The sequence below is a fragment of the Chelmon rostratus genome, chromosome 10 (assembly GCF_017976325.1).
Source record: "Chelmon rostratus isolate fCheRos1 chromosome 10, fCheRos1.pri, whole genome shotgun sequence".
In the NCBI taxonomy this organism is placed as follows: domain Eukaryota; kingdom Metazoa; phylum Chordata; class Actinopteri; order Chaetodontiformes; family Chaetodontidae; genus Chelmon; species Chelmon rostratus.
The window spans coordinates 18,613,810-18,640,292 of NC_055667.1; the positions used below are offsets into that span (position 1 = coordinate 18,613,810).

The following is a 26,483-nucleotide window of genomic DNA, read 5'->3' on the forward strand; positions in this document are numbered from 1 at the left end:
ACCACCAACAGGTCAGATTTTTCACTTATCCAGTGAAATATTTTAGCATTTACCCAGTGGATCGCCACCAAATTTTGTACAGACATTCATCATTGAATACCTTTGGATTTTGGACTGTTGGTTGAACAAAAGAAGCAATATGAAGACGTCACCATGGGTGCTTGGAAATTACAATGGCCACTTTTCACCAGATCAAAAAAAAAAAAAAAATTGATTAATCAAGAAAATAAGAAGAGCGTATGGAGGTCTGGGCCAGCCATGCAATAGGCCGTAGGACCCAGAACTTCCTATACAAACTAAGCTAACAAACAAAGCCACAAAAACTAGACTACAGACAAAAATAATAATTTTACAGATCTGGACACTGATGGTCTTTTCCTGTGAATATTTGAGAGCGAGACAGGAAAGTATGGCTTATAACATCCATTTCTTCTGCAGCTCTGGTGTACCTTGTGTTTACCACTGCAGAATCTAAATCTGCAAGTTCCACAGATAGCCTGGAATACTAATTAGATGAAGACTTTGCCATGTCCCATTTTTTCTCTTGTTGCTCAATCTCTTACTCTCCTTTTTTATTATTATTTGAATCTTCCTTTCTGCCTCCTTCCTCACTTTCTTGTCTGTTTCCTCAACAGGAATACCTGTGTCCACTGAAGCGGTTCGTGTAGAGGAGCATGTAGTGACAGCCATGTCTCTGGAGATGGAAAAGACCATCACCAAGCTGATGTACGACTTACAGAGGAACTCCACCTCTGATGATGACTCTGGATGTGCACTGGAGGAATACGTCTGGGTCCCCCCCGGCCTCAGTCCTGAGCAGGTACACAAGCTCAACAACGAGTCACAGATATTCAGCTTGCGCTCCCTTTCCACATCGCTCATAAGTGCTTCATTAGCTAACAATTATTTTTGTCCGGCATAGCCAGACTGTATCAAATTGAACCAGATCGGCCAGAAGAATTTAATTATTTGGGAGTATCTGTGACTTTTCCTGATGATCCTGAGATGGAAAATTCGCTGATCTGAAAACATGAGGATGGGTCGTTACTGTTTTAAATCCCCTTCATGGTGTTTTAGTCTTTTGGGGGTTGGAGGAGGGGAGAAGAGAAGGGCAGGGATGACATACAAACCACTGAGACCTTGCTGTCAGTCATTTCATGGAAGAATAATTGTAAGGATGTTTTTCAGCTGTCAGTGTTAAAGCTGTGTAGAAACCAAGTTCACAGACAGACAGTATGACACCCATAACCTAAATCATTTAAAGGAACCTCAGACTCATTATCTGATTACTGTGACTGAAGAACAGATGTGATGCAATGAATGAATTAGGCAAATGTTATCTGGATCACTCTGTTATCAAATTGGTTGTAATAGATTAATCTATATATTCCAGTGTATGAGGTTTTGTTAATCCAGGTGGAGTCCCATTTCACATGAAGCAATAACCATCTCCCTGATCACATCAACCAGATGATTATCACATTTTTCAACAAATGAGAGAAATATGTTACTTCGTTAACAACTTGTCATTTTTCTGTTTAATGGTGTTGTTGGTATGCTGAGCCTCAATTTGTTCTGGATTTCAGTGTATCCTTGTGAATTTAAACCCAGAGGAATGGAAGTAATTTGAGTCGGTGAATGTTTAGATGAATCTAATCGAAAACGTGTGGCAATGTGTTCAAGCATCCAGGTTTCTCAATTCCCTGTCTGGACTCATTTGCAGTTTAAATGCCTTTTAATTGCATGCATGACCAAGCTAATCTAATCAATCGTGCTCATCCAGAGGAAGCTATTTCCTCATCACTTTTTATTTTTGCCTGTTGGTTTCGTCAGTTCTGACATAACATAAACACAATTCTGCACAACTGTACTGTCTATAAACAAACAGTCTTTATTTAGTGAGGGCAGCACTCTGATGCATCAGGCCTCCTCTGGCTCTGTTAACTGGTGACAGGCTGGGCTGATAACAGTCATTTTCTCCAGTCAGCCATCTTGACAGGATGCTGACAGAAGCTGCAGCCTCTCTGATCTAACAGGGGGTGCAGGCCATTGGTAGCTGCCTGTTGTTTTTTTTTCATGCACTAATGATTTTTAAGCCTGTCACTTTTGATTTCTCTCCACACAACGTCATTAATTTGACTTGCATTTTAATCATCATTTTAGGTCATACAGTTCATTTAGCTGTCAGAACCCAAAATCCCCAGTTTTGACTACATTTTCTGAGACAATAAGGTTAATCAGTGCGAGGATTTTGGACTGTTGGTTGAACAAAAAAAGCAATATGAAGACGTCACCTTGAGTGCTGGGAAATTGCAATGGACATTTTCCCCAGATCAAAAACTATTCATTGCTTGAGAAAATACTCTGCAAATCACTTGGTCATTAGTTGCAGCCCTGCATAAGTTCCCCATGTTTCCCAGCTCAAAACACAGAAGAGCTATTCAGGACAGCATGACATTTAAAATGTTTTTGGAGCCTGATCAAGAAAGAAAAAATGCAATATGAGAGTGAATATTTAGTCATACACCTGTAGTCCTTTATGCTTAGCTGTTTCATCTCCTTCCAAGCTCCAGATTCTGGATAAAAAGGTCCTCACCTCAAATTATCCCGACTTGCAAAACAGGCATAAGCCTCAGTGTCACCCTCCACAGTGCAGAAAAAAAAACAAGTGGGTTGGTTATGGAGAATCTGAGGGGCAGCACTCAGAGACGCACTGCGTTTCCATCTCACTCTCCACCCCACTGATTATGTAAATTGGAACACAAAACCTTCAGCAAAATAGATCTTTACACTGTACTGAACACTAGACCACTCTGTGTCAAAGCCTGTTTTTCTGAAAATCAGAGACAGTGACAAGATTGCTTTCTGTCCTTTAAGTGTTTACTTCCCTATTCAAGGCTTTCTCTATTTCACCCACTAACATGCAAATATAAAAGGAGGTTCAGGCCATGGTTAAAAAGTCCTACTGCATCATGGTTTCTAATTGCAACACCAGTATGGGTAACTGCGATTTCCTTTAAGTGCTGTGAATATTAGCCGTTGAAAATTTAAAGAACCTGATCCTGTTCAAGGTTGTATCAGCAGCAGCAGCACAGAGCTCATTGTGCTATACACTTTGAATCCCAGACACTAATGTTCAAGGGCAGCAATGATGGAGGGCAAAACAAAAACAAATTCTATTGGCATGAAGACCATGATGAATTCATTTGAAAGTAATTGCAGATTTGTTTAGGTGGGTTTGTCACCATAAATTAATGAAATACCTTTAATTCAGCATGATGGACACATAATGGCACAGTTACGAGCTGCAAAAGCAAACATGAATGTAGGCATAGGACAAGATTTTTGACACGTTTTTGGAAGCGTTATGGTTTTGTAGTCTGTTTGTAGTCCGAGTGGTATTGACCAATCACATTTTAGAGTGCTTTGGTTGTATGCAGGTAAACAGTCCATGTGGAGAGGAAAAGCGGCAGAACACATCGGCTATCATCTGACGACGCTTGAGCTTTTTATTAGCTTTTTAAATTTATCTGCATCTACCTGCAGATGTCTGTTTATAGAGATTAGCCAAAATGTTGTGGAAAATTAAGTTGCTAATTGGACTAAAAACAATGACTGTGCACGGTAGACAAAGTAGACTTGGCCCGGATATGCGTTTTTAGGATGTCTGCCGGCTACAAGGAAGCCCCCAACATGCCATTACATGTTACCTCCAGAGGTGAAAACATAGATATAGGTAATGGGTTCAGAGATTGGCTCTATAACATACTCAATGTGGCTATAATCACAATTTTTATATCAACAATGGATAGATAGAGAGGGTCTGCAAACATAGCGGAGAAGAAGAAGTGAGACACTCTGATACAGCTGCTGAATGTCACTCCAGGACAAAATCACTGACTCTGAAGGATGTTCTTGACACAACAATATATGGATTTACAGCATCCCAGAAAATGCAGAGGGCTCTTCTTTGTTGCGATTTGTGAATAACATGATTCGGTTGCAGCAGGGGGACATCTCAGGAGAAGATAATCGGTAATTGAAAGAGCACACAGAGCATTGGATCCACAGCCACCTGCCAGTACTTCAGCATGCCCAACTGTGGTCCGGTTCATACAACTCATTGTTAAGGAGAAAATCCTTCACGGTGCTTGGAAGAAAAACATCTACTTTCAAGACAAACAGGTGTTTTTTGACCTTGATTATGCCGAGAGGAGATTAAACAATTAATAAACAAGCACTAAAGGAAAAGAGGGCACAGATATGGTCACACATAGCAGCACCAAGGAAGCTGTAGCAGAAGAAAGTGGGGGCTTCACTGTGGGACCAATACCGGTGAGCAGATTCGAGGACATTAGCTTGGAAACCAGAAAAAAGGAAGGCATATGTGAGAAGCTAAAGAAGCTTTTCAGAGGCCAGACCGAGAGGATGTGGCCATGGAAGAGCACAATAGCTGCGTTAACATTGCCCCTAGAAATGCGTAAATCCTAAATATTGCAATAAAAAACTGGTAATGGAAACACCTATATTTCGAAAATCCTCTCAATTATTGTTTAAACATTTTTACGCTCTCGTGAGGTGGTTTTTCAGACATGTCGATATAAAAGTGTATCGCAAAAGTGAACTGGAAACACTTTTTTTTGCATTTACACGTCACCGAGGTCAGCGGACATGACGCAAGGGGTCACGCGAGCGATTCATTTCAAGGAAGATGGCGCGGTATGTGTGGACAGAGGAGGAGACGGAGCTATTAGTAACAGTCATTCATGACAAAAATGTCACAGCTATCTTGGATAGCAAACAACAACGAAATGCTGAATGTTACAAGGAGATTAAAAGAGAAGTAAGGGGGGAAGGGCTTAACACTCTTGGCCATCTTCCTCAAAATGAAATCTCGCAGGACGTCCGAGAATTTACGAGAATTTCGGCTGGTTCGCAAAACGCTGTTCAATGGAAACACCTGCAAGTAGCATTTGAACTTTGTCGAAATTTCAGAAATTTCGCTTTTATTTTGCGAACAACTGTAATGGAAACGCAGCTAATGACTCTTCATGACACAAAACATATCTACTGTTATCATCTATGGCAGGAGTGTCTAGACTATTCCATAAAGGGCCGTGTGGCTGCAGGTTTTTGTTCCAACAAATCAAGAGGTCATCAAATTATAAGCTGAAGACTGAGATCAGATGATTAAATGAGTCCAGCCTGGTGTGCTCCTCCTTGGTTGGAAGGAAAACCTGCAGCCACACAGCACACACTTTATGGAACAGTTTGGACATGCATGGTCTATGGGCACGAAGAGCCGGAGTCTAGTAAAGACTAATGTTGTCTTTTGTGGCCTCCTTTAACGTTTGGGCCACTTAAGGGACAGATATAAACAATGCTACGAGTTAGCCACCCTATTCTTCACTGTTAGTGCTACTCCCTTTTTGTACTGCTGAGGGGCCCCGCCTAGCGGCAGTTTCCCCCTCCACACAAAGGGGTCACCAGAAACCCTGTTCTGGGTCATGATGGCTTTGATTACAAGTTCTGCAAATGCTTTAATTTGTTTTGGTATTTCATGAATACAGGAACACAGTATATATACTTAGCGCGACTAATGAACATGCAGTATTATAACATACAGTCGCTGAATGTCAATGGTAGAAAAAATCCCTTCAAAAGGAGCATTGCTAAGTTGAAACAAGAAGAAAATCAGTGTTGCTTTCTGGAAAGAAAAACATCTGTCTGATGAAAAACAAGAAACCGAAGAAAATGGCCTTCAGAAATTCATTTTCTCCTCAGATAGAACATGAAAGAAAAGAGGGGTTGCAATATTGATTTCAAATTGTGTTTGCTTTGATCTTGTCTCAAAACATAAAGACAAAGAGCGTAGATTAGTTTTAGTAATGGGCAAACCAGGGCATAAAGAAGCTACTCTCTGCAACCTATACGCTCCTCCCATGCAGGCAGTGATATCAGTGATTTTCAGGACGATATTTGGCCTGATTGCTGCAGAAACAGGTGCAGGAGACTTCAATATAATTCTGAATCCCAGATTAGACACAACTAAGAGAGAGAGAAAAAAGAATCTCATAGAAAAAAGAATAAAATATTGCAGGAATTAGGACTGATCGATGATGGTACCAACGATTTGGTACTGAATACTCTGCAAGATATAGAATAAACTTGAGAAGTGATATTTCTCTGGGCTTGATTAAGATTGTCATAAAATGAAAGAATGCAAGATTGGACCTTTCTGATCATTCCAGATTAAACCTGAAACTAATTTGAGATGGAAGGCCAAAATGTACTCTGAACACAGGTTTACTGAATCATACTACATTTAAAACAGAAATGGCGGATGAATTAATTGAAAATGTTCTTGAAACATAGTGATAATGGACAATCCAGCCATTCTGGATTTCTCAGAGGGAAAATCATAACTAAATCTCCAAGAAATAAAAAGATTAAAGGCAAAAAGCTGTTAGATCTGCAAAGCTAAAGAACCTGGAGAAAGCTCATAACATTGATGAAGATCCTTCCATATTGAGCAAATTAGGCCTGTTAAGCGGGAGATCAACAAAATTCTTAGTGAGGAAACTGAGAATAAGCGTAGATTCACAAAGCAAAGGTGCTGTGAAGCAGGATCTGAAGTATCCAAATGAAGGAGACGTTGCTCTGGCTTTTTTTGAATAAAGGTAATCAAAATGAAGATTCTTTCAAGATTGTTATACTTATTTCCAGCACTTCCAGTGGAGGTGCCCCTTAAGCAGTTTAAGGACTAGCACAGGCACTTGTCTAGATTCATTTGGAATAATAAAAGACCAAGCGAGAGATACTCAGCATTACAGCTGCTGGGGGAGGGGGGGCACGGCTCTACTTTGTCTTAAAGATTACCGCCTGTCGGCTCAGCTGAGGCCTCTCGTGTGTTGCCGTAACCCCGCCTGTGAGAGTAAGTGGAAACACATTGAGCTATCTTCAATGGACATACCTATACAGTCAGTAATGGACTGTCCCTGCAGAGTTAATGAAGTACTCCTGCTCCAAAATCAATGGGTTGTTTTTCAATGAAAATATGATGAAAAGGTGGTGAATTTCACTTTGAAATCAATCTGCTAAACAGGCTGGCTGGCTACAATCTCAGCATCACATGACCACAAGTACAGACAACGGACCAATAAGGCATCACATCCTTTTCCTCGATAATAATAAGTAGAAATCTTAATAATTGAGGACTTATGCCAGTTTTAAGAGGCTAAAGATCCACGACTTCTAAAGGAGATAAGGATCCCTGATTCTGTTCAGCCCTCAAGAATAACTCAGATACTTATTGATGCTTATAATAGGCATCATAGGCATCATCTATACAAGGGCTTCACTTCAATCAATAAAAAATCAACCACTTACATAAGGCAGCGCTGGGACAAGGAAGTTAGCATAGTAATATCAAAAGAAATGTGGCTTCAGCTATGGGTGTTTACTTCCATCAACTCCTTGTTTTATAGAGATTCCTGCTGGAAAAGTCTGATCCATTCACTGCAAACAGTTCAGGGTCTCCTTTGTTGTGTTTTATGTGTCATAATCCAGCAAACATTTTCAATGTGTGACCAGTCAGGACGGCAGGCTCTTTAACTACAGAGCCATGATGTTAGAATACAATGCAGAAAGACTCAGACTCTCTGGGAGGCTCTTTTTATACCCACTCATGTGGCTCACCTGTTGTCCGTTAGCATAATTAACTGTGAGAAGTTCCACCAGCTGTTTTCCTTCAGCATTTCACAACTTTTCCAGGCTTTTGCTGCCACTGTCCCAACTTTTTTGAAATGTGTCGCTGGCTTCAAATTCTAAATGAGGATACAATTTGCAAAAACAGTGAAATTTCTCTGTTTCAACAGTTGATATGTTGTTTTTGTGTTATTTCTGATTAAATATGAAGTTTCAGTAATTTCCAAATGATTACATCCTGTTTCTATTCACATTTTACACAGTGACCCAACTTTTTTGGAAACAGGGTTGGAGTTTTTTAACAATTTTTCTTTTTATGTCTGGGCCCTTCTGCATGTATTATACCTTCAATAATCATGCTGTAATGTCACCTCATCTGTTCTATGTTCATAAAAACTAAAATCTAAAAGTCTTTAAAAAAAACAATGGATCACATGACTACTTGTATGTAAAATGTGTTGCTTGTTGTGAAGAACCTGCAGAGAATTATCAAGTTACCGTCAGCTCACAGTTTTTATTTTTCAGCAACAAATGAACTTTTTGTTCACTCTTACTGCTTTTATTAGCATCATTTTCAGCCTCAGCAGCTGTTTTCACTGAGGAGGCTTTAATAAAACCCACTGTGCACCACTCTCCCAGTGGGCAAAGATGGCAACTAGCATAGTGGAGCATTTAGCAGCCAAACAGACAAATATTTAGCTCAGGATTGGTGGAGACCAAAGGCAGAGCAAAAAGATTGAATAATGAACTTACCGTGTTAGTCACAAACTTGGCATGAATGCTAATGTTGCTTTGTATCTATCAGCTGAATGTATAAATAGGCTAATAAGTTCACCTTCCATCTTATAATGTTGTTGTTGTTTACAGTTTGTAATGCAGGTTTAATATTTGAAGACTGTAAAGCAGTATCTGAACCGCATGTTTGATGTTGTTTCAGGTGCATCAGTATTATAACTCCTTACCAGAAGAGAAGGTCCCTTATATAAACAGCCCTGGAGAGAAATATCGCATCAAACAACTGCTTCACCAGTTGCCACCACATGACAATGAGGTAAAGCAGCTCACGACATTTACCATATAGACATGAACGGTTTGTCTTTGTTGTTATGACTTCCAGTACTTAGAAATCCTTCTGGTTCACAATTGATTTGTGTTGTTCAGGTGCGTTACTGTAACGCTTTGGATGAGGAGGAGAAACGAGAGCTTAAGCTCTTCAGCAATCAGCGGAAGAAGGACAACTTGGGAAGAGGCAACGTCCGTCCTTTCCCCCTCACCATCAATGGGGCCATTTGTGACAAGGTGAAATCAACAGTTAGCCTTCCTTTCTATTGCCCTCTTTTCCTCAATTTCTCTTACTGAAGGTATCAACTTTTAAGGCGCCTGTCTATCTAAAGAAATTTCATTTTCTATCCTATCTGTATGATTCAATGCATGTTTTTTTTATTATATTCTTGGTTTTGCTTGCCTCAGCTTCTTTTTGATGTTTCATCAGACAGATGAAAAAAATATAAAGTGCAAAACATTTCAATCTTGAAAAGATAATAGTTGTTTCAAGTACCATCTTCTCACTCTCACTCTCAACATCTTACAGTTTGCATTTATCTTTTTCTCTGCCTCTCCCATCCCTACTTTATGCTTTTCCTTTCCTGTCCTACCCTTTCCGTTGCTTTCTTTCCCTTCTTTTCCTTTCCTCTCTTCTTTGTCCTCTGCTTCCCTGCAGTGTGGTGGTCAGATAAACGGTGGGGACATCGTGGTGTTTGCTGCGAGGGCAGGTCACGGAAAATGCTGGCACCCTTATTGCTTTGTCTGCGGCATGTGTGAGGAACTATTGGTGGATCTTATCTACTTCTACCAGGATGGCAAGATCTACTGTGGCCGGCACCATGCTGAGAGGCTGAAACCCCGCTGCTGTGCCTGTGATGAGGTGCGCCTGTCTGGGCCTGCAGCCCTTTGGGTTGGAAATGGCTGAATGGTTCACAGCTCAGAGACTTGGAAACTGGTCTGGAGAGAAAAGATGTCTCAGTATTCTTGCCATGTCTCTTGCTTGTTTTCTAACTGTAATGTGTGGCGAGCAGGCCTGAGGTAACAATAATAAGAACTCTGGCCACAGTGCTTTGCACTAATTGAAGTTGAGCAAGGTTTGTTTACTGTATATTAAGTAAGTATATTAAAATTCAACAGTCCAGGTGCCCATTTTTATTCATCTGAGAGGGCATTTTCATTTGATTTCACAAATTGTTTGATTTTCTTGAACTCATGAATAGATCAGTGCAACTGGTATCACATGCTGGTTTCTGCCAGCTGGTGACATTGGAGGATAGTGTGGTAGACATGTGTTTTATGATAACAATAATTTTGGATATATATTTGAATTTGAAAGGATCAACATCTTGCTTCAGTGTTATAAAGGAATTTAGGAAGAAGGTAGATAATCAGTTTTACTGGATTAATTAGAACCCCAGTGTTATTTTTCTTTGGATGACATATCAAAGAGCAGTGGTTCCCAACCTGGAGTGACCCCTTGGTGGGATCCCGACCTCGCTTGTTTTAAAAGGGTAATATCGCAACAAGGTCAAGAACCTCTGTCCTAGAGGTAACATAAAATATTATGAAAACAATAATGTGCCATATATGGAGCCCTGAGGTACCCCAAACATCATAGCTAACCAAGATGAGCTTGCTTCTTTCAACAACATTAAAAACCATCATTGCATTTAGGTGTAAAACAAGTTTAAAGCCAGTAAAAATTCATCACTCATTTTACATTAACTCATGACCTCGATTCAACACTCTCACACTATCTCTGTGCAGAATCTCCTTGCTGATTAATGTAATGTCTGGGTCGTGCAGATAATCTTTGCTGATGAATGCACTGAGGCAGAGGGCAGGCACTGGCACATGAAGCACTTCTGTTGCTACGAGTGCGAGACCACTCTCGGCGGCCAGCGCTACATCATGAAGGACGGACGGCCACACTGCTGCAACTGCTTCGAGTCCCTTTACGCAGAGTACTGTGACGCATGTGGAGAACACATAGGTACGTGTTTTTTTATTGTCGCTGTAACTCCTCTAATATACATGAAGTGTTACCAAAACACATTGACATGCTTTTCTTGCACTAACATCATAGGAAACCTCTAACAGCTATTTATTGTGAGCGTGGGTGTTATCATCTCTGTGAGCCTTGTGTGCCACAGCTGTGGAGAGGTGGAGTCAGTGCAGTGAGATGTGGATGGTGATTATCATCCCAAGCCCCAATAACAGTGAAAGAGTATGTTTCAGAGGTTGTATCCAGTTGTATCCAGATGGGAGCTGTGAAAGATGATTGCTTCCTCTAGCTGGGGAGCAGGGTTAGTGAATTCCTGCTCTTACAAAGTCGAGTGATCATGTGAAGGCATAGAATCACAAATGCTAGGAGGTAGAAAAAAAAAACTCTGTTTATCCAATATTTCTTAAACCCCTTTCATCACTAAGAGGCATATTTGACAAAAATGAGCTAAATCTACTTGGCTAATGGCTAAAATCAGACTGTGGGCTCTGTTCATTAGCTGTACAGATTTAGTAGAATAACATTTCTGCAGTAGTGTTAGAGATAGCTGCCATCACATTACCATTTTTAAGAAATTAAAGCTAGACCTCCTTTTGTTTTCATGAATATATTTAGTTCTGGTATGTTGCATTATAAAATTTCATTTGTTTTTCTCATATTAACAAAAGGTATCGACCAGGGTCAGATGACGTATGATGGGCAGCACTGGCACGCAACTGAGGAATGTTTTTGCTGTGCCCGCTGCAAGCGTTCTCTGCTGGGCCGCCCATTCCTGCCAAAGCAGGGGCAGATCTTCTGCTCACGGTCCTGCAGCGCTGGGCAGGTGGGTACCCACCATGTGTTCATTACACCTTATGTGCGCAATTATCCAATCATGGTCATATTCATAAGTGAAAGGTGTGTATAGTTTTTATTTTTGTTTATCAGATACTTTATCTATCTCTACTACTTGTGACTCTTGAGCTCATGTAACAACCAAATTTCCCAATGTGGGATCAATGAAGTTTATTTTATCTTAACCAACAATATGATCGCAATAAACTAAACTGTTTCATTTTAACCAATCAGGATCCTGATGAGTCAGACTCCTCAGACTCTGCCTTCCAAAGCGCCCGTTCCCGTGAATCCCGCCACAGCACCAAGATTGGAAAAAAGGAGCGCAGGAATGCTGAGCAGGAGCGGCGGAGTGCTGAGGCCCGCCAGTCAGCTCCCCCGCCGATGCCCGATCGTCTGTCTGCTGAAAGTGATCCCCTTTCTGTTCAGATGGACCGCTTAAGCCTCTCATCAAGTCAGACCCCGAGCAGGACACCTAACCGCACACCCAGCCGCACTCCGAGCCGTGCCCCAAGCCTTAACCAGGTGTGGATGAGCCGGGATGACCCCTACGTCCCTGCTGCCTATGAGGGCCCCCAGCGGGAACCCTCCCCAACACCAACACCTATACATCTGCTGGGTCAGTGTAATCTCAGGCAGGGCTACAATCCCAACGTAAATGCTCATCCTCCAGCTCAGAGTCCTGCTAACCCAGGGAAGAGGCCTGATTCCTGGGGGAAGGAGCAAGGGAATGCCAAGAGGACCCCTATGGCTGCTCTGAGGGGCCACTCCTTCAATGAAAACTGGACCCACCACGGCCAGGATGAGTTCAGGCCCAACAAGCTACGCACCCAGATGAGCTTCAATGAGATGTCTAGCCAGAACCAGGGCTTCTCTGACAAGAGGAGCATCAGCTTGCATGGATTCCAGAGAGACGGCAGACCCCCCCTGACCAGGAGGAACCCCATCAATGCCATGAGCTTCAATGAGCCCCTCACTCCTCTAGAACAGACTCCTCGTGGATCCATGGACTCCCTTACTATGTCCAATGCCACAGGTACAGTTATGTAAATGGCACATTATGATTCAATATGATATAATGCCAAGTGATATGAAAATGTGACATGTGATTTGTGTTTTTAGCAGGTAACTCTCTGGATGGGGTCAGTAAGCGGCAGGAACATTTGTCTAGGTTCTCCATGCCCGACCTGAGTAAAGACTCGGGTGTGAATGTGTCTGAAAAGAGCAACATGGGCACCCTGAGCTCCTCAGTCCAGTTCCACAGCACAGAGTCACTGTCCTCCTCTCGTCCCTACAACAACAACATGTACGCTCCTCTGAGAGTCGGCTACCCGCTGCAGTACTGGGATGGCCCGCAGCCGCTGGGCTTCGACAGCAAAGGTCGTGTTGGTGTGATGGGCAGCAGTGGTAACCTGCGGATGGCTCCCATGAGCGACAGAATGCCCCGTCGACGCATCAGTGGGCAGGAACCCTTGTCACAGCAACAGCAGCCACAACCAAGGCGCCGCAAACACCACCGTGGAAACCATGGTAATGGGCAGCACCGCAGTGGCCGCCACCACAAACGCTCTCGCCGCTCCCGCTCTGATAATGCCCTGCACCTGGTGGCAGACCGGCCTGCTCAGATGGTAGAGCTGCCCTACCGTCGCGTCCAGGAGGACTACGATCGCTTCCCTTCTGGTAGTGCTGCTCGGGAGTTGTTTGGTCTGGAGCCAGGCGGGTACAGGCAGCAGCCCCACCGGCCCTGCCCCCGCACCACCTCCGATCTCACCCTGCAGAATGCTGGCTGGCAGCCTGTAGGGCTGGGTGGGCCATGCTGGGGAGATGGCTACATGGAGGCTGCTGACCCCTGGTGCTCCAGCTGCTCCTCTTCCTCTGAGTCTGAGGGAGATGAAAGCTATTTCCTGGGCGAGCCAATCCCTCGGCCCGTGCAGCTTTGCTACATCAACAACGAGGAGCTGCGCCATCGCTACAGCCCCTCTGCGATAGCTGGCCATCACGGACCTCTGCATGGACCGATTCATGGCCAGCTGCACACCCGGCAAAGGAGGAAGAGCAAAAACTGCATAATTTCCTAGATTTAGAGCAAAGAGATGGTGAGGGATGAGAAGGAGAGATGAGAGAGAGAGAGAGAGAGAGAGAGAGGTAAGGAGACAGTTAAAGCAATGTAGAGGTGGAACAGAGGGAGTGGGAAGATGAGAGTGAGACAGTTGACAGTGAGTAGTGTTTGTGTGTATGAGTTTATGTATGTGTGTGTGCATGTGTGTGTTGGGTTGAAGAGAGAAAAGGCCTATTTTTTGTACTTGTGAGCTTACACAACTCCACGCCGGGCAGTGTTTGTGTACACCTACACAGAATGATCTAATCATAAGAGGAAGCTCAGCTGGCTTACACAACAGAAATGTTTACAATGATGGCGATCAGCTCCTCTGATGGTACCAGGAAGCACTGATGAATTTGACTGCTAAATATACTGTGGTCAAGATAAATACAGTAACATGATATATGTGTGTGTGTCCATGTTACAGAGAGATTGAACAATTCCTTTACAGTTTGAAAAGGGAAGAAAAACTGGTCAAGCTGCAGCGATCTGACTGTTCATGTCGCAGCTCAGTGATCCAAGCCCTGGGCAGTACAACTTATTCTATGTGGACAAACCCGAAATTGTGTTGGGATAGTGAAAGTTGCGTGCTAGATTCCAAGCTATGTCATTGTTTACCTCAGTGGAATCCAAATGCTGCTGGAATATAGTGTTGCCTCACTAGCCCTGTTATCACCTTGTACAAATAGTCTGTTGAACTTTGTGCTCTACATAGACGGCTCTCCATGCTTTACCAAGGACAGAGCGCCGGACAGCCTCTGCTCCTTGACCATTCAGGCACAGTAACGTCAGGTATGGTCCCGTTTTATCTTCTGCAACATGCTTTGTTTTTTGAGAGTTACTCATAGATGATTAAGGATAAGAATAATAATAATGCCAACAATAATAATAATAATGCAAATAATAATTATGATGATATTAAAGAACAATACCTGTTAAATGTATATATAGTAATACACTTAATAAAGTAATGGATGTAGTAATGTAAATGTTATGTACATATGGTCTTAAATATTTATATATTTTGTAACTAAAGAATCATTATTTGTATAACATGATGTAGACATAGGGAGACTTGCATGTTAATTTGTTGTTGTTGTCTCATACTGAAAATAAAGTGTACTTCAATGAACAACCAGCAAGTTGTATCTGTAAGTTGTACTGAGTCCTCTGGTTGGTTGTAACTCAGATCCATGCTTCATACTATTTCTGAGCAGGTTTTGAATGTGTGTTAACACGATGCAAGTGACAAGAAGAAAGTGACCCCAAAAAGTCACCATCACTTTGTGCGCTTCCTTTTTTCACTGTAAATATTATGACTTGCCACAGCAGGGAAAGCACAGGTGAAGGGAGCGTTCCACTAAGTCGTGCCAGTGAGCCAGCATGCACAATACCAGGACCCTGGAAATCACACCTAAACCTCATTGAGACATTTTTTATTTTATCAATGACGCCTGTGCATCAGTCCCCAAAATGTGGCAAAAAATGTTGTGTCATGTGTACAATTCACTGCACAAGGGAAATGGAGGAGCTACTTGTACATTGAGCTGAAGCTGGCAAATTCAAATTCTGATCTGATGATGGAGCTAGAGGAACATAAGGGGGCAACCAAAGTAATTAGTGTACATCCTCTCAGAAGCATGAATATCTTTCACAGACCGACATTACCATCCTTAGCGCCATGCCTCTAGTATGGCTAAAAATACACATTTCTTTCTCTTTGTGAAGTTCAATTGTCAATGTCTTTTCAAGTAGCAGTTACTAACATCTATTGGTGTTCAAAGAAGTATGGTGTATGTCTTTTTATATACTAAATGTGGGCAAAAAATGGTATATTATCACAGTTTATAGCACATTCTGTATATTATTACTATGTAGTACAATCAAACCAGCGCCTGACTGATACTGGCTTCTTAACTGGGCCGATCCTGACATCCCAAGCAGTCCAGGCAGAGATTACCCTGGTTACATCACCATGCCCTTTAAGAGCCACGACCCAGATCTGCACACAGCACGGCATTCCCGAATAACCTCAACATTATCGTTGGCTTTTCGGTGATGGAAATTCTTATACATCTGCTGACAATTATGCAGAAATTGATCTTTCTATGGTAAACCAGTATTAGCCATATATCAGTTGGACTTTAGACGAAACATAAAAAGGAATTTGCCATTTGTCCTCTTTATGCAAGTATATAAAGCTAAAAAAGTCCTGTATGTTTTGCTATGACTTGATTTTATCCTGCCCATCTAGCCATGAATAAGTCACTGAACATATTTTTAACCACATAATGTTTAATGTGCTGTAAACAATATTTAATTATTGGAAAGCAATTAAGTAGGCACGTCAGTCAGATGTCAACACATATGTTTGACATCTTCACACTTTAACCAATACAACCAGTGTATCAACATAACATTCTCAAACTTACAAGCAGCAACAAATGTCCAAAAAAGTTTCCTCTTCATTTTTCACCAGTGTTGCTCAGTGCTCACCATAAGGCCTGAACACAGGGGGGGACTTTGTCCAGGCAGCAGGCAAAAATGTTCGAGCTTATTGCTTCGACTGGCAAACACAAACACCGAAGCAGTGTCCAATCACCTGAAATGAAATACTCCAACACTTTTTTTACCAGTGGGATCAATGCGAGGAAGACAGCCATGACGAGTGTGTGTCTGATTACTGAGACAGCTCCCTCGAGTCATAGTCCTCTATGAATTTCTCCATGGCTTCCACGCAGCGCTTGCCAATGTCCCTGAGGTTCTCCTGCAGCGAGGACTGGATGGGACGCTCCAGGGACTGATCCTTCGCAATCAGCATCTTTGCCACCAGGCCAAACATTTCACTTTCCTGATAGTACACCTGTAAGACACACGCATCCCTGGTTTTAGGGTAAATGCTCCGAGAGCGAGAGGGAGCAGGAAAATAGACAAATCGAGGAGAAAAAGGGAGTGCTGGAGGGGAAGGGAGAGATCTTAATGAGCTGAGTGAGAAGTCATGAGTTTCCATTTACCACTGAATGGATTAACAAGTTGCAGAAAAGCTCATTTTGTGTAGCCTGTGTACAGAGTTTTGTGGACATTTTTGCATCAGCTACCTGTTGCCAGACTGCCTTTTCTTGCAATGTCTCTATAATCCTGCAACCATGGAGATATGAAAAGCAAGTGGCCATCTTTTCTGACAAGTGGGTGGAAACACACACGCACACACACACAAACACAAACACACACACACACACACACACACAAACACACACAAACACACACAAACAGCCGATGAGCAGAGCCTCATGTGACGTCTGTCACATTAAAGACAGCATTAAAGTATGTGTTGGAGTCTCCTGGCTTACAACAGCCTCAATTTTTTGCTCAATTAGAAAACTACTAAAACACCATCAACTTCAACAAGCGATGAATAAGACCTTCTTTGTCAGGTTCTGCAAACTGAAGACAATAATGACACTCAAGTCGCCTCAGGCTCAGCATTTCAAAATTAATGTTTAGTCTACAGAAAACAAATCTTTTCTTGTCTCATGTCTCCCAGCGCTTTCCAGGATCTTTCCACTGTCACTCTCCCTCTAATCCCAGCTTCTCTTATCTCTCCTCCTACTCCTCCTCCTCCTCTGTCTGTTTATATCTAACCCCTCTGCCAAGGTGCGAGTGTGTTTGTGTAATGACACTCCTCTACCTCATCTATCTCTCTCCTCTTCTGCTGGATGGCTCTGTCTCGTGCCTCCGTCTGGCTCTCAGCCGAAGGGAGCTCGTCGTCTCGGTTTCGTTCTCTTTCTATGCTTTTGCTCCCCCTGTAATGACACTCCTCTACCTCATACATCTCTCTCCTCTTCTGCTGGATGGCCGTATCTAGTGCCACCGTCTGGCTCGCAGTAGAAGGGAGCTCCCCGTCTCTGCTTTGTTCTCTCTCTTTGCTTTTGGTGCCCCTGTGATCTCTCTTATTGCTTTGCTTCCTGTCGCTCTGACACACCTGCAAAAGAAAACGAGAAAGTATGGGCTGTAGTAATCTGACAGTTGGCCAAAAACATGGGTACAAACGCTGATGATGACTGAGCAGCTAAGGACCAAAAGATGACTACAGTGAAGTTCCACATGTCTGCAAGTGAATTATAAATTCAGAATTTGTTCTGACTGCACGTGCTTTCAAAGGCAAAACATGTAAATAAAAATTATATAACAAATGCAAAAATGGTACCATCTCCAAATAAGCCATATTTTACAAAGCCTTTATAAACTAGCATTATTAAAGGTCTAGTGTGTAGGATTTGCTGGCATCTAGTGGTGAGGTTGCAGACTTCAACCAACTGAAAACCACTCGCCTCACCCTCCCTTACAGCAGCCATGAAAAACGTAAAAAAAAAAAAGGGGGAGGCGCACTCGAGAGCCAGTGTTTGGTTTGTCCATTCTGGACTACTGTAAAAACATGGCGGTGCTGCTCCTTTAAGAGCTCATTCTAAGGTAACAAAAACACAACAAATCTTATTTTCAGATGATTATACACTGATGAAAACATAACTATGAATATTATATTGAATATTGGGCAGTTTGTTTCTGAAGCCCCCCCGCAAAAAAAAAAAAAAAAAAAAAAAACTGATGCGGATGGAATGACTAACTGAGTTAATAGCCTTCTAATAAGTCAGCAGTTTAAACTGTTAGTAGATCTTTAATAAAGTGGTCAAGGGTTCTTTCTTACTAGTTAGCCATCAATGTGAATTCAAGAGCTAGCTAGACAAGAAGTTAGACCAGAGCTGGATGGACCAGATAAGGGGCTCTCTCACAAACTGGCAACCCATTAAGTGTTTTTACTACTACTCAGCAAAGCAACATAAAGGATCGTAGCGCAATAAAACCTACACGTGAGAATTTCTCTGATTGCATTTTCTAACGTGCTGGTTGCATAATCTTGACTGTGGTAGTACTTGTATATATATATATATATATGTGTGTGTGTGTGTGTGTGTCAACGTTACTTTTGCAGCATCAGGAAACATTAATAATGGTTGTTGCCTGGTGTTAGTCCTTGTATTAAAAAGAGCTGCTAATCACACTGACTGCACCTTTAGGCATCATTAAAAAGCCTTTGTTATCAACAGCTTCAGTCACACTTATTAACACAAACACTGATTAGAACACTGAAAATCTGAAATGAGCAAGTCATTCTTGGATTCCTCCTCCTCGCTTCACTTTAACTTCGCTGCAGCAGTGACCGGCGGTGATTCATCATGTGCTGCTCTGCTCCTTGTTGTGTTTGGGTCAGCCAAGAAATTTATGTGATCATCTGATTTCAGGCTGTTCTGCAGCACCTGGGCTGTTTGCATTATAGCTAATCTGCTCTGTGCTCTGAGCTCATGTCTAATGAACAAACAAAAACACCACGTACAAAGCAAAAGCTCTTAGAAATCATATCACAATAACAACTTTCAGACTGTGCTGCCTCACATCAAAATCAATATTTTGAAAGTAATATTGGGTTGTTCTTATGGAATTGGTGAACCATTATATTTTCCCACATTTTATGACAAAATGGAAAACCAGGAGGGGAAAAGCAGAGCATCTTTTCTGCTTGTGAACTTACGATGAACTGCATGTCCTTGTCTCTGCTGGAGGTGGACCTTGGTAAGAAAGCTCTAGCAGCTGGGAAACAGAAAACACACAGAGTCAAAAACACAACATATCGAACTGAAACACAGTTATACATGTTTGAAGGTCTTCTTTCTCTATTTACCACGCCTATAGGTAACTACAGCATCTATAAGTGAATCCACTGATGTTTAAAGCTTCCTCATCATCCTCTGTGTTTATTTTTCCAAGTATCAGGGTCCAAAATCAATATATCTTTAAGCTGAGTCTGCTGATATTTGGGAATTCTACCTTGTTATGTTGTACTGCAGTATTCTATGTGAAGCAATAGTTTTATTATGGCTCATTATATACTGCTGGCTAGTCTCTCCCTCTCTTTTCCTCTCACTCTCTCACTCTCATATACACACAAATCAGCGATGAGTCACCATCATCGCACCATCACTCAGGCACACAAAAAACCTGTTCCACACTCACACATACACAAACACACACCTCCACAGTGCTGCAGTGTGCGCACACATACAGTGCCAGAGTGCAAGAGAAGATAAAAACATACAGTACCAACAGCTCGGTCGTTAAAAACGACACAGGATACCAGTTTATACCAGGAAAAGATCAACTGAAACATGGACTCCAGTTACTGTTAAAACCAAGGAAACATAATCGTAGCAAATTTTAAACCCCTCATGTTTACGTCTTACCACTGATAAATGATGAGGTAATTCTCCAGCAAATAATAAATCTACCTGTAACCAAATCGCACAATTTACATGAGACATACTGAGGCATATACTGCATAATGGGAGAACTACTATCAATTCCTTGGTATGAGCATTGACATAATCCATGTATTGAGTGCAGGAAAAGCTTCTTAGTGATTAGCGTTATGTAACACTGGTTTGTTGCTACCAGAGTGACTACCTATCAACCACCAGATACCACGATGCGCAAATGCCCTCCAAATATTTGTAATGCAAAGTGTTCATGAATATGAGCCCATGTGTGTGCCTCTGCTTGCTTATACTGCCACCCAATGGTCATTTCACAAAGCGCACAAAGATGCTGCATGGCTTGTGAAGTACATTATTTACATTTGCTGTATACATACATATATAACCCTACAACAGGCTTTTGATGAATTGCAAGATTAAATATGTGTTATTCTCTGATGCCTCTAGAGATATTATGGAAAATTGCTTGCATATCACCACTCTGAATGGACATAATATTGAGAAGGTGCCAGAGTATAAACATCTTGGTATCAGTCTGAATAAAACACATTGACACACTTCTCAGCAAGCTTCAACAAACAAAAGTGTAGCTAATTTTCCGATGCTCAGTAGGGAGCAGATAATTGAGGCCGTCTCTTTGTCTGTTTTGGATTATGCCTCCACACTTAAACCCAGAGATTCAGTTCATCACTGCGCCCTAACATTGTTACTGGTGACAGTTCTACTCATCATTGCATCTCTAACAGTAAGACCTGATAAGTTTTTTCTATTTATTTTATAAAGCCCTTAATGGCAACATGCCATCATATACCACTTCCTTATTAGACTGGTCCCACAGTGTTTACTTCACCCGTTCAAGTGATTGCTGATGCTCGAAGTCCACATGCAAGCACTCAATCTGGGAAAACTGCTTTTAGTTTTTGTGCTGCACACACTTGATGACCATGATTACAAACTACTCCACTCAGTGTAACTGTTTATAACTGTTCTGCTGTTTGTTTTCTCTAATATTTTTTGTGTGTATGTATTTAACTCTAGACATCAGTGGAAATAAAGATATGCCCTGAATGATTCCTCGGCATTTAAATTAAGTCTGAATGAATGAATGAATGAATGAATGAAATATCCTGATATATAAAATAAGTGTCAAAAGTAACATGAACATTTTATTCAGTTTATACTGTTTATACAGTTTATACTACGTTATAGTGTGTATGTGCTTCTGTTATTGTGTTAAGCTGTATGTGAGGCATCATGTGTGTGAGGCATTTACACACTCCGCAGCACCTTGTCTGATAACGCTGAAAATTAATTCCCTGCAACATACATATTCATACACCATATGGCCAAAAGTGTGTTAACGCCCAAACACCAACATCTCATTCCAAAAACATGGCATCACTTACTAACAGAATTAGATGAGAAGACTGATATCACTATTCTTGTCTGTACTACAAATATGGAACAACAGCAAGTAGCCAGTTGGCTTAGCTTAGCTTAGCATAAAGACTGGAAACAGGGGGAAAAAGCTTGCTTGGCTCTGTCAACAGCAAAACATCCACCTACCAGCATCTCTAAAACTCTGTTTATTTAATTTATTTTCATTTATTCCGTACAAAAACCAAAGTGTACAAACAACAAGTAAACAGTGGTTTATGTGGCAGGCTATTTCTTTCACTTCCTGGTTCTCTGGCGATGCCTCACTGGCAGAGCAGCCTCCACTCTTCTGGGAAAGATTTTGGCCCCTTGGTCTGACTCTCAAAATTTCACTTTTTTGGTCCAGTCTGCTTATAACTGGACGACAGCAACTCATAAACTCATAATTACATTTACATCTCCGATCCATGTGTGTGGTGGACACTACAGGTGAGAGGAAGGCTATCTGACATGAAGCACAGGTATGGAGAAATAACATAATGGTGTGCTCATTGTGCTTTGTTTTTCATTAAGCAACAGTTATTTTTCACAGTAGACATTTTGAAATGTCACATTAGGAAAAGCACAGTTGTTACTTATAACATTAACGATGGAATTCAGCCAATCATTCTTTTCACTATTTACACCTGTGCTGTTCCTACTGTGTCTGCTACTACTATTCATAAATGTCCTTGAATAGATGAGTGTAAGGAGTGTGTGTGTCTTTTGCTGCAGACATGAACTTACTGTTCTGTTTTGGAAGTGAACTCCCGTCAGCGCTCTCTCTGTGCTCGTACCGCTCCTGCTCTCCTTCCCTCCTCCTCAGTGCGATGTGGTGAAGGTTAGGCTGGAAATGACCTCTCTGGTGGAAGTAAGCCGCGGGGTGGAAGTGGTGGTACCTCTGGCCGCCGAAGCCAGGTTTGTGGAAGGAGTGGTCATCGCTTGGAAAACAGCATCATTTGAAAGGAAAAGCTGTCACAGCAGCAACAATCGCCCTCGACCTCATCGTCAATATTTTGCAGGTAACTCAGTAAAAAAAGTTGAATATTGCAATCACGTGGAAACAGAACAGATTGTGAGGAGCACGAAATACAAAGCGCTCTCTGTTCTCGATCTGTCAAGCTTACCGAGGTCTGGAGAATCGCCCCCCCACAGACTTCGACTTGTAAGAATTAGATATCCATTCCCTCAGTCTGGACGGACTTTGCACTCCTGTGATCTGCCTCTTCTCATCCTGAATCAACATGGATAAACCCACTTATCACATTGTGGTACTTTGAACAGCTGCACAGCCTAAACAGCAGGATGAACCTGAGCGGGAGACGATGACCTTGGACCTTTTTCACCATTTTCAGACATTTTATAGACAAAATGGATAAAAGATTCATCAAAAAAACAAAACACAGATTGATCAATAATGGAAACAAATCACTAGCTGCAGCCCTAGATATCACACAAATAATGCAAAACATTGTTGTTGCAAATTTATGATGGAAATTTTGAGTTCAGAGGTAGACAAAATATTTAAACTTCACATTGCAGCCTTGAATATAGCGTCAGACCAACCATTGGAAAGCCAGGAAATTTATACCTGCCTGTTGTAAACTCTGAGTATCAGGAGAGAAACGTACTCCTGAAGCACACAAATCCAAGATAACAACTGAGAGAAGACTCAAATGATGTTTCCAAAAATAGCCTCACTCACTCACACTTTCATTACAGAGTCTCTTGTGTGTGAAACTGCAGTAAAATAAAATGTATTATTAAGACTCAGTTTCTTGAACATACGCATGTGTTTGGGGCTCAACAGTATACACAACAACGCGATTATTATTATACTTCATTGTACATGTGCTTAAAATTACTTTTTGTAGTCTCCTGTGGTGCTACTTTAATACAAGCCTAACTAAAAAAAAAAAGTCAGGATGCTGTATTAGAAATAAATAGAACAGAACATGACAGTTTAATCATCCTTTTTGACATATACTCAGGTGAAAACAGCACAAAGACAATATATCGAATGTTTTACTTCATCAGCTTCATTGATTTTTGTAAATATATGCTTGTTCTGAATTTGATGCAGCAACATGTTTCTAACAAGTTGGGACAGTTTAACAAAAGACTGGAAAAGTTGTGGGATGCTCCAAAAACACCTGTTTGGAACATTCCACAGGTAAACTGGTTCACCATTGTGTGAACACATGATTGTATAAAGGATGTTACAACACAGGCTCCTCATCACACAAATTGTTGTAGAAGATATGAAGTTTTACACGGCGGCACAACTTGCAATCGGTTCTATACTCTGTTATATATGTATCATATTCATACTGGTAGAGGAAGTATTCAGATCCTTTACTTAAGTAAAAGTACAAATACCACACTGTAAAAATACTATTGCAAGTAAAAGTCCTGCATCAAAACAAAAATGTTAGTTATGTGAAAGTATGTAAGAATAATCAGGAAAATGTTTTAAAAACTATAAAAAGACATTCAATGCAGACAAATGTCCCCTGTGAGTGTTATACTATCTTATAGGATTAGATTATTATTACTCCTACAAAACCAACTACACCTTCCCAAAGCTTCTTTTATCCAACAAATAGCACAAGCCTCAAAATTACTTAAAAATAAATTGAAATTATTAAATGGCAAAAACATGACTTAAATGGTTATCAAACTAGTTACCAATGAATTTTCTGACAACAGACTGATTAATTAATCAACTGACTAATCATTTCATCTGTACTTGGATAGGCGGCTGGATAGTTTCATTTTTGACGAAATGTCAGATTTGACAATCATAACTTTACATCAAAAATCTTAATCTGTATAGTAAGTAGTAACTGGGCTGTGAAATGTAGTGAAGTACAAGCACGAAAGTGCCTCAAAATTGTACACAAGTATTCTGCTAACTAACTGCACTCAGTTAGAATCCACCCCTGAATATTTTTGATAACTACAGTTACTGTTAGTGTCCTGTCCCGGTCATTAGTTAACAATTCAGCCGACTAAAAATAAAGGTGGCTCTATCAGGCCACGTAGGGCAGCAGGTCACGTGACTGTCAACCTGCGACTACAGGAAACACCTGAGACAACTGTCAGGGATGTGACAGCTCCTCACTGCGGGAAATGGCCTTTACCTTGCTTTGATGTGAGTCCTGTGGTCGCGCATGATCCATTTCTGTCTGTCTGTTTGGTCTGTGCAATGTGCGAGTGACACGCGGGCTTTAAGTCTCCCTCGAGCCCAACAGACCAGGAAGCACGTGCGACCTATGAAAATACTCTCCTCGGTACAGCTGGAGAGTGAACTCTTTGTATTTGTTTCTCTCCTCGCAGTTTGTTCCTTCACAGACTGCTGACGTTCAAAAGCTTTACCTTGTAGTTGGAAATCTCAAGTTGTCAACAACAACCAACCTGCGTTTTCTCTGGTTACCGCATAAAATAATGAAATGTTTTACTTCCTTTTTCAGATTCCACGGCGCTCGAAGCGACTTATCAAAAACAGAACGAGAGCACGCGCAGGCGCAGTCCACCATATGCGCTGTCACTTGTTTACACGTTTGTGTTACAGATGATTTGTCCAAATGATGGCGCACTTCAACGACAATTGGGAGGAGAGAAATAAATAAGAAGATATGAAGAGTTTGGCCTATGATCAGTGATTGAATGTAACAAAGTACTTTTACTCAAGTAATGCTGTTGTCTAAATTTGAGGTACTTGTACTTGAGTACATTTTATGCAACATTACACATCTACTCCAACACATCTCAGAGGTTAATACAGTACTTTTCACTTCTCACACATTATATTTGTCCGACAGCTTTAATTACCTCTCAAATAATATGTCATTAACCTCATCCTGTACAAAGAAAACCACGTATCTCCAGATTTAATGAGTTTGAATGTCGTTTTTTGTGATAAACTGAAGGTTTAAATGCTACTTGATTGGTTAAGAAAATTCTCCTGCTTCCTAAAATGAATAAACTATTTAAAAGCCCTCATGGATTAGCTGCAACATGCATCATCCCAAAGCTGAAAACAGGACTGTTTTTCTGAGCTCTTGAAAAGCTGATTTTTTTAGAGATACAAGGTTTTCGCAGGACAGCAATGTTACAAAGATATGATGATTTTATGAAATATAATCTATTGTGTAGATTAAACTACCCAACAGTATATAAAAAAGTTAAAATGAGCTCACACATGAATCTCAGTTTGTTTTTACGAGACTCACCCACAGTGTGTTTTTGTACAAATAATAATAAAATGTGAGTTATGAAAAATACTGTAAATGGATATTTCCTTTTTATGATAAATCTTTTACGAAGACATGTATGCTCATACATTCTTATGCAGACTAACAAGACAACTGAAATACTGTAACAGTGATGATTTTTTTTTACAGATGAGAAAATACCTTGTCACATAATGAGACTACAATGCAAACAAAGAATTCTGTCATAGACGAGTGCACACGCTTGACAAATTGCCCTTAAATCATCACATAATGAGCAATGAAGTTCTTGTCATGTGTCTCAACAGAGCGTCTTTCTTTGTACATCTAACAGTTAGCATTGAGTATCATGAATATAACACTGTAATATGTTTTCAATGTAATATATATATATATATATATATATAGCATGACATGTCAATGAAATTTGCATTGCAACCCCAATATATATATATGAAAATAAAGATTTCACCTCACAAATCCTGCAATATATTTCTTCATTTACCTGCTGTCCCACTGACAGACACATTTACAAGGGTTTGAAAACACCTCCAGACATTTGGCCTTTAATCATCACAAGCTGATCACTAAACAATAAACTGTGAAACGTGCTGCAATTTGTGGGTATTTTAACACATTTCTGTATATGACAACAGACGGTTGTGATGCGACATGTCAGCAGGGATGCTTCATGATGCAAAGACATAAATATGTCTTCGAACACGAAAACCACAAAAAGTGCAGATATTCGGTACAGGGAAAGAAGCACAGAAAAGGCGAGGCCAGCGTGTAAGGACATCCTTCTCACAGGTTTA

The 26,483-nt window shown here is 41.1% G+C and overlaps 2 protein-coding genes across 5 annotated transcripts; one reads left to right on the forward strand and one right to left on the reverse strand.

Annotated features, from left to right (window-relative positions):
• The first annotated feature begins 673 nt into the window (after window positions 1-673).
• LOC121612933 (prickle-like protein 2) lies at window positions 674-13,668 on the forward strand. The gene is made up of 8 exons (XM_041946115.1): window positions 674-820; window positions 8,645-8,758; window positions 8,869-9,006; window positions 9,428-9,631; window positions 10,558-10,744; window positions 11,425-11,579; window positions 11,825-12,626; window positions 12,716-13,668. Exons 1-8 carry the CDS (start codon window positions 689-691, stop codon window positions 13,666-13,668), a joined length of 2,685 nt encoding a protein of 894 aa, XP_041802049.1. The 5' UTR covers window positions 674-688.
• Window positions 13,669-15,957: 2,289 nt separating this feature from the next.
• Window positions 15,958-24,946, reverse strand: LOC121613006 (periphilin-1-like). 4 transcript variants are annotated; one of them, XM_041946233.1, is made up of 7 exons: window positions 24,577-24,946; window positions 22,561-22,667; window positions 22,181-22,374; window positions 19,279-19,337; window positions 17,380-17,673; window positions 16,790-16,869; window positions 16,420-16,554 (listed from the first exon to the last, which is right to left on the reverse strand). In XM_041946233.1, the coding sequence occupies exons 1-6, from the start codon at window positions 24,613-24,615 to the stop codon at window positions 16,822-16,824; spliced, it is 741 nt and encodes a 246-aa protein (XP_041802167.1). In that variant the 5' UTR covers window positions 24,616-24,946; the 3' UTR covers window positions 16,420-16,554; window positions 16,790-16,821. The 4 variants fall into 4 exon arrangements, 3 of the variants coding, with proteins under 3 accessions (XP_041802164.1, XP_041802165.1, XP_041802167.1); XM_041946230.1 differs by lacking the exon at window positions 16,790-16,869 and having other exon boundaries at window positions 15,958-16,554; window positions 24,577-24,943; XM_041946231.1 differs by having other exon boundaries at window positions 16,417-16,869.
• Between the last annotated feature and the right edge of the window lie 1,537 nt (window positions 24,947-26,483).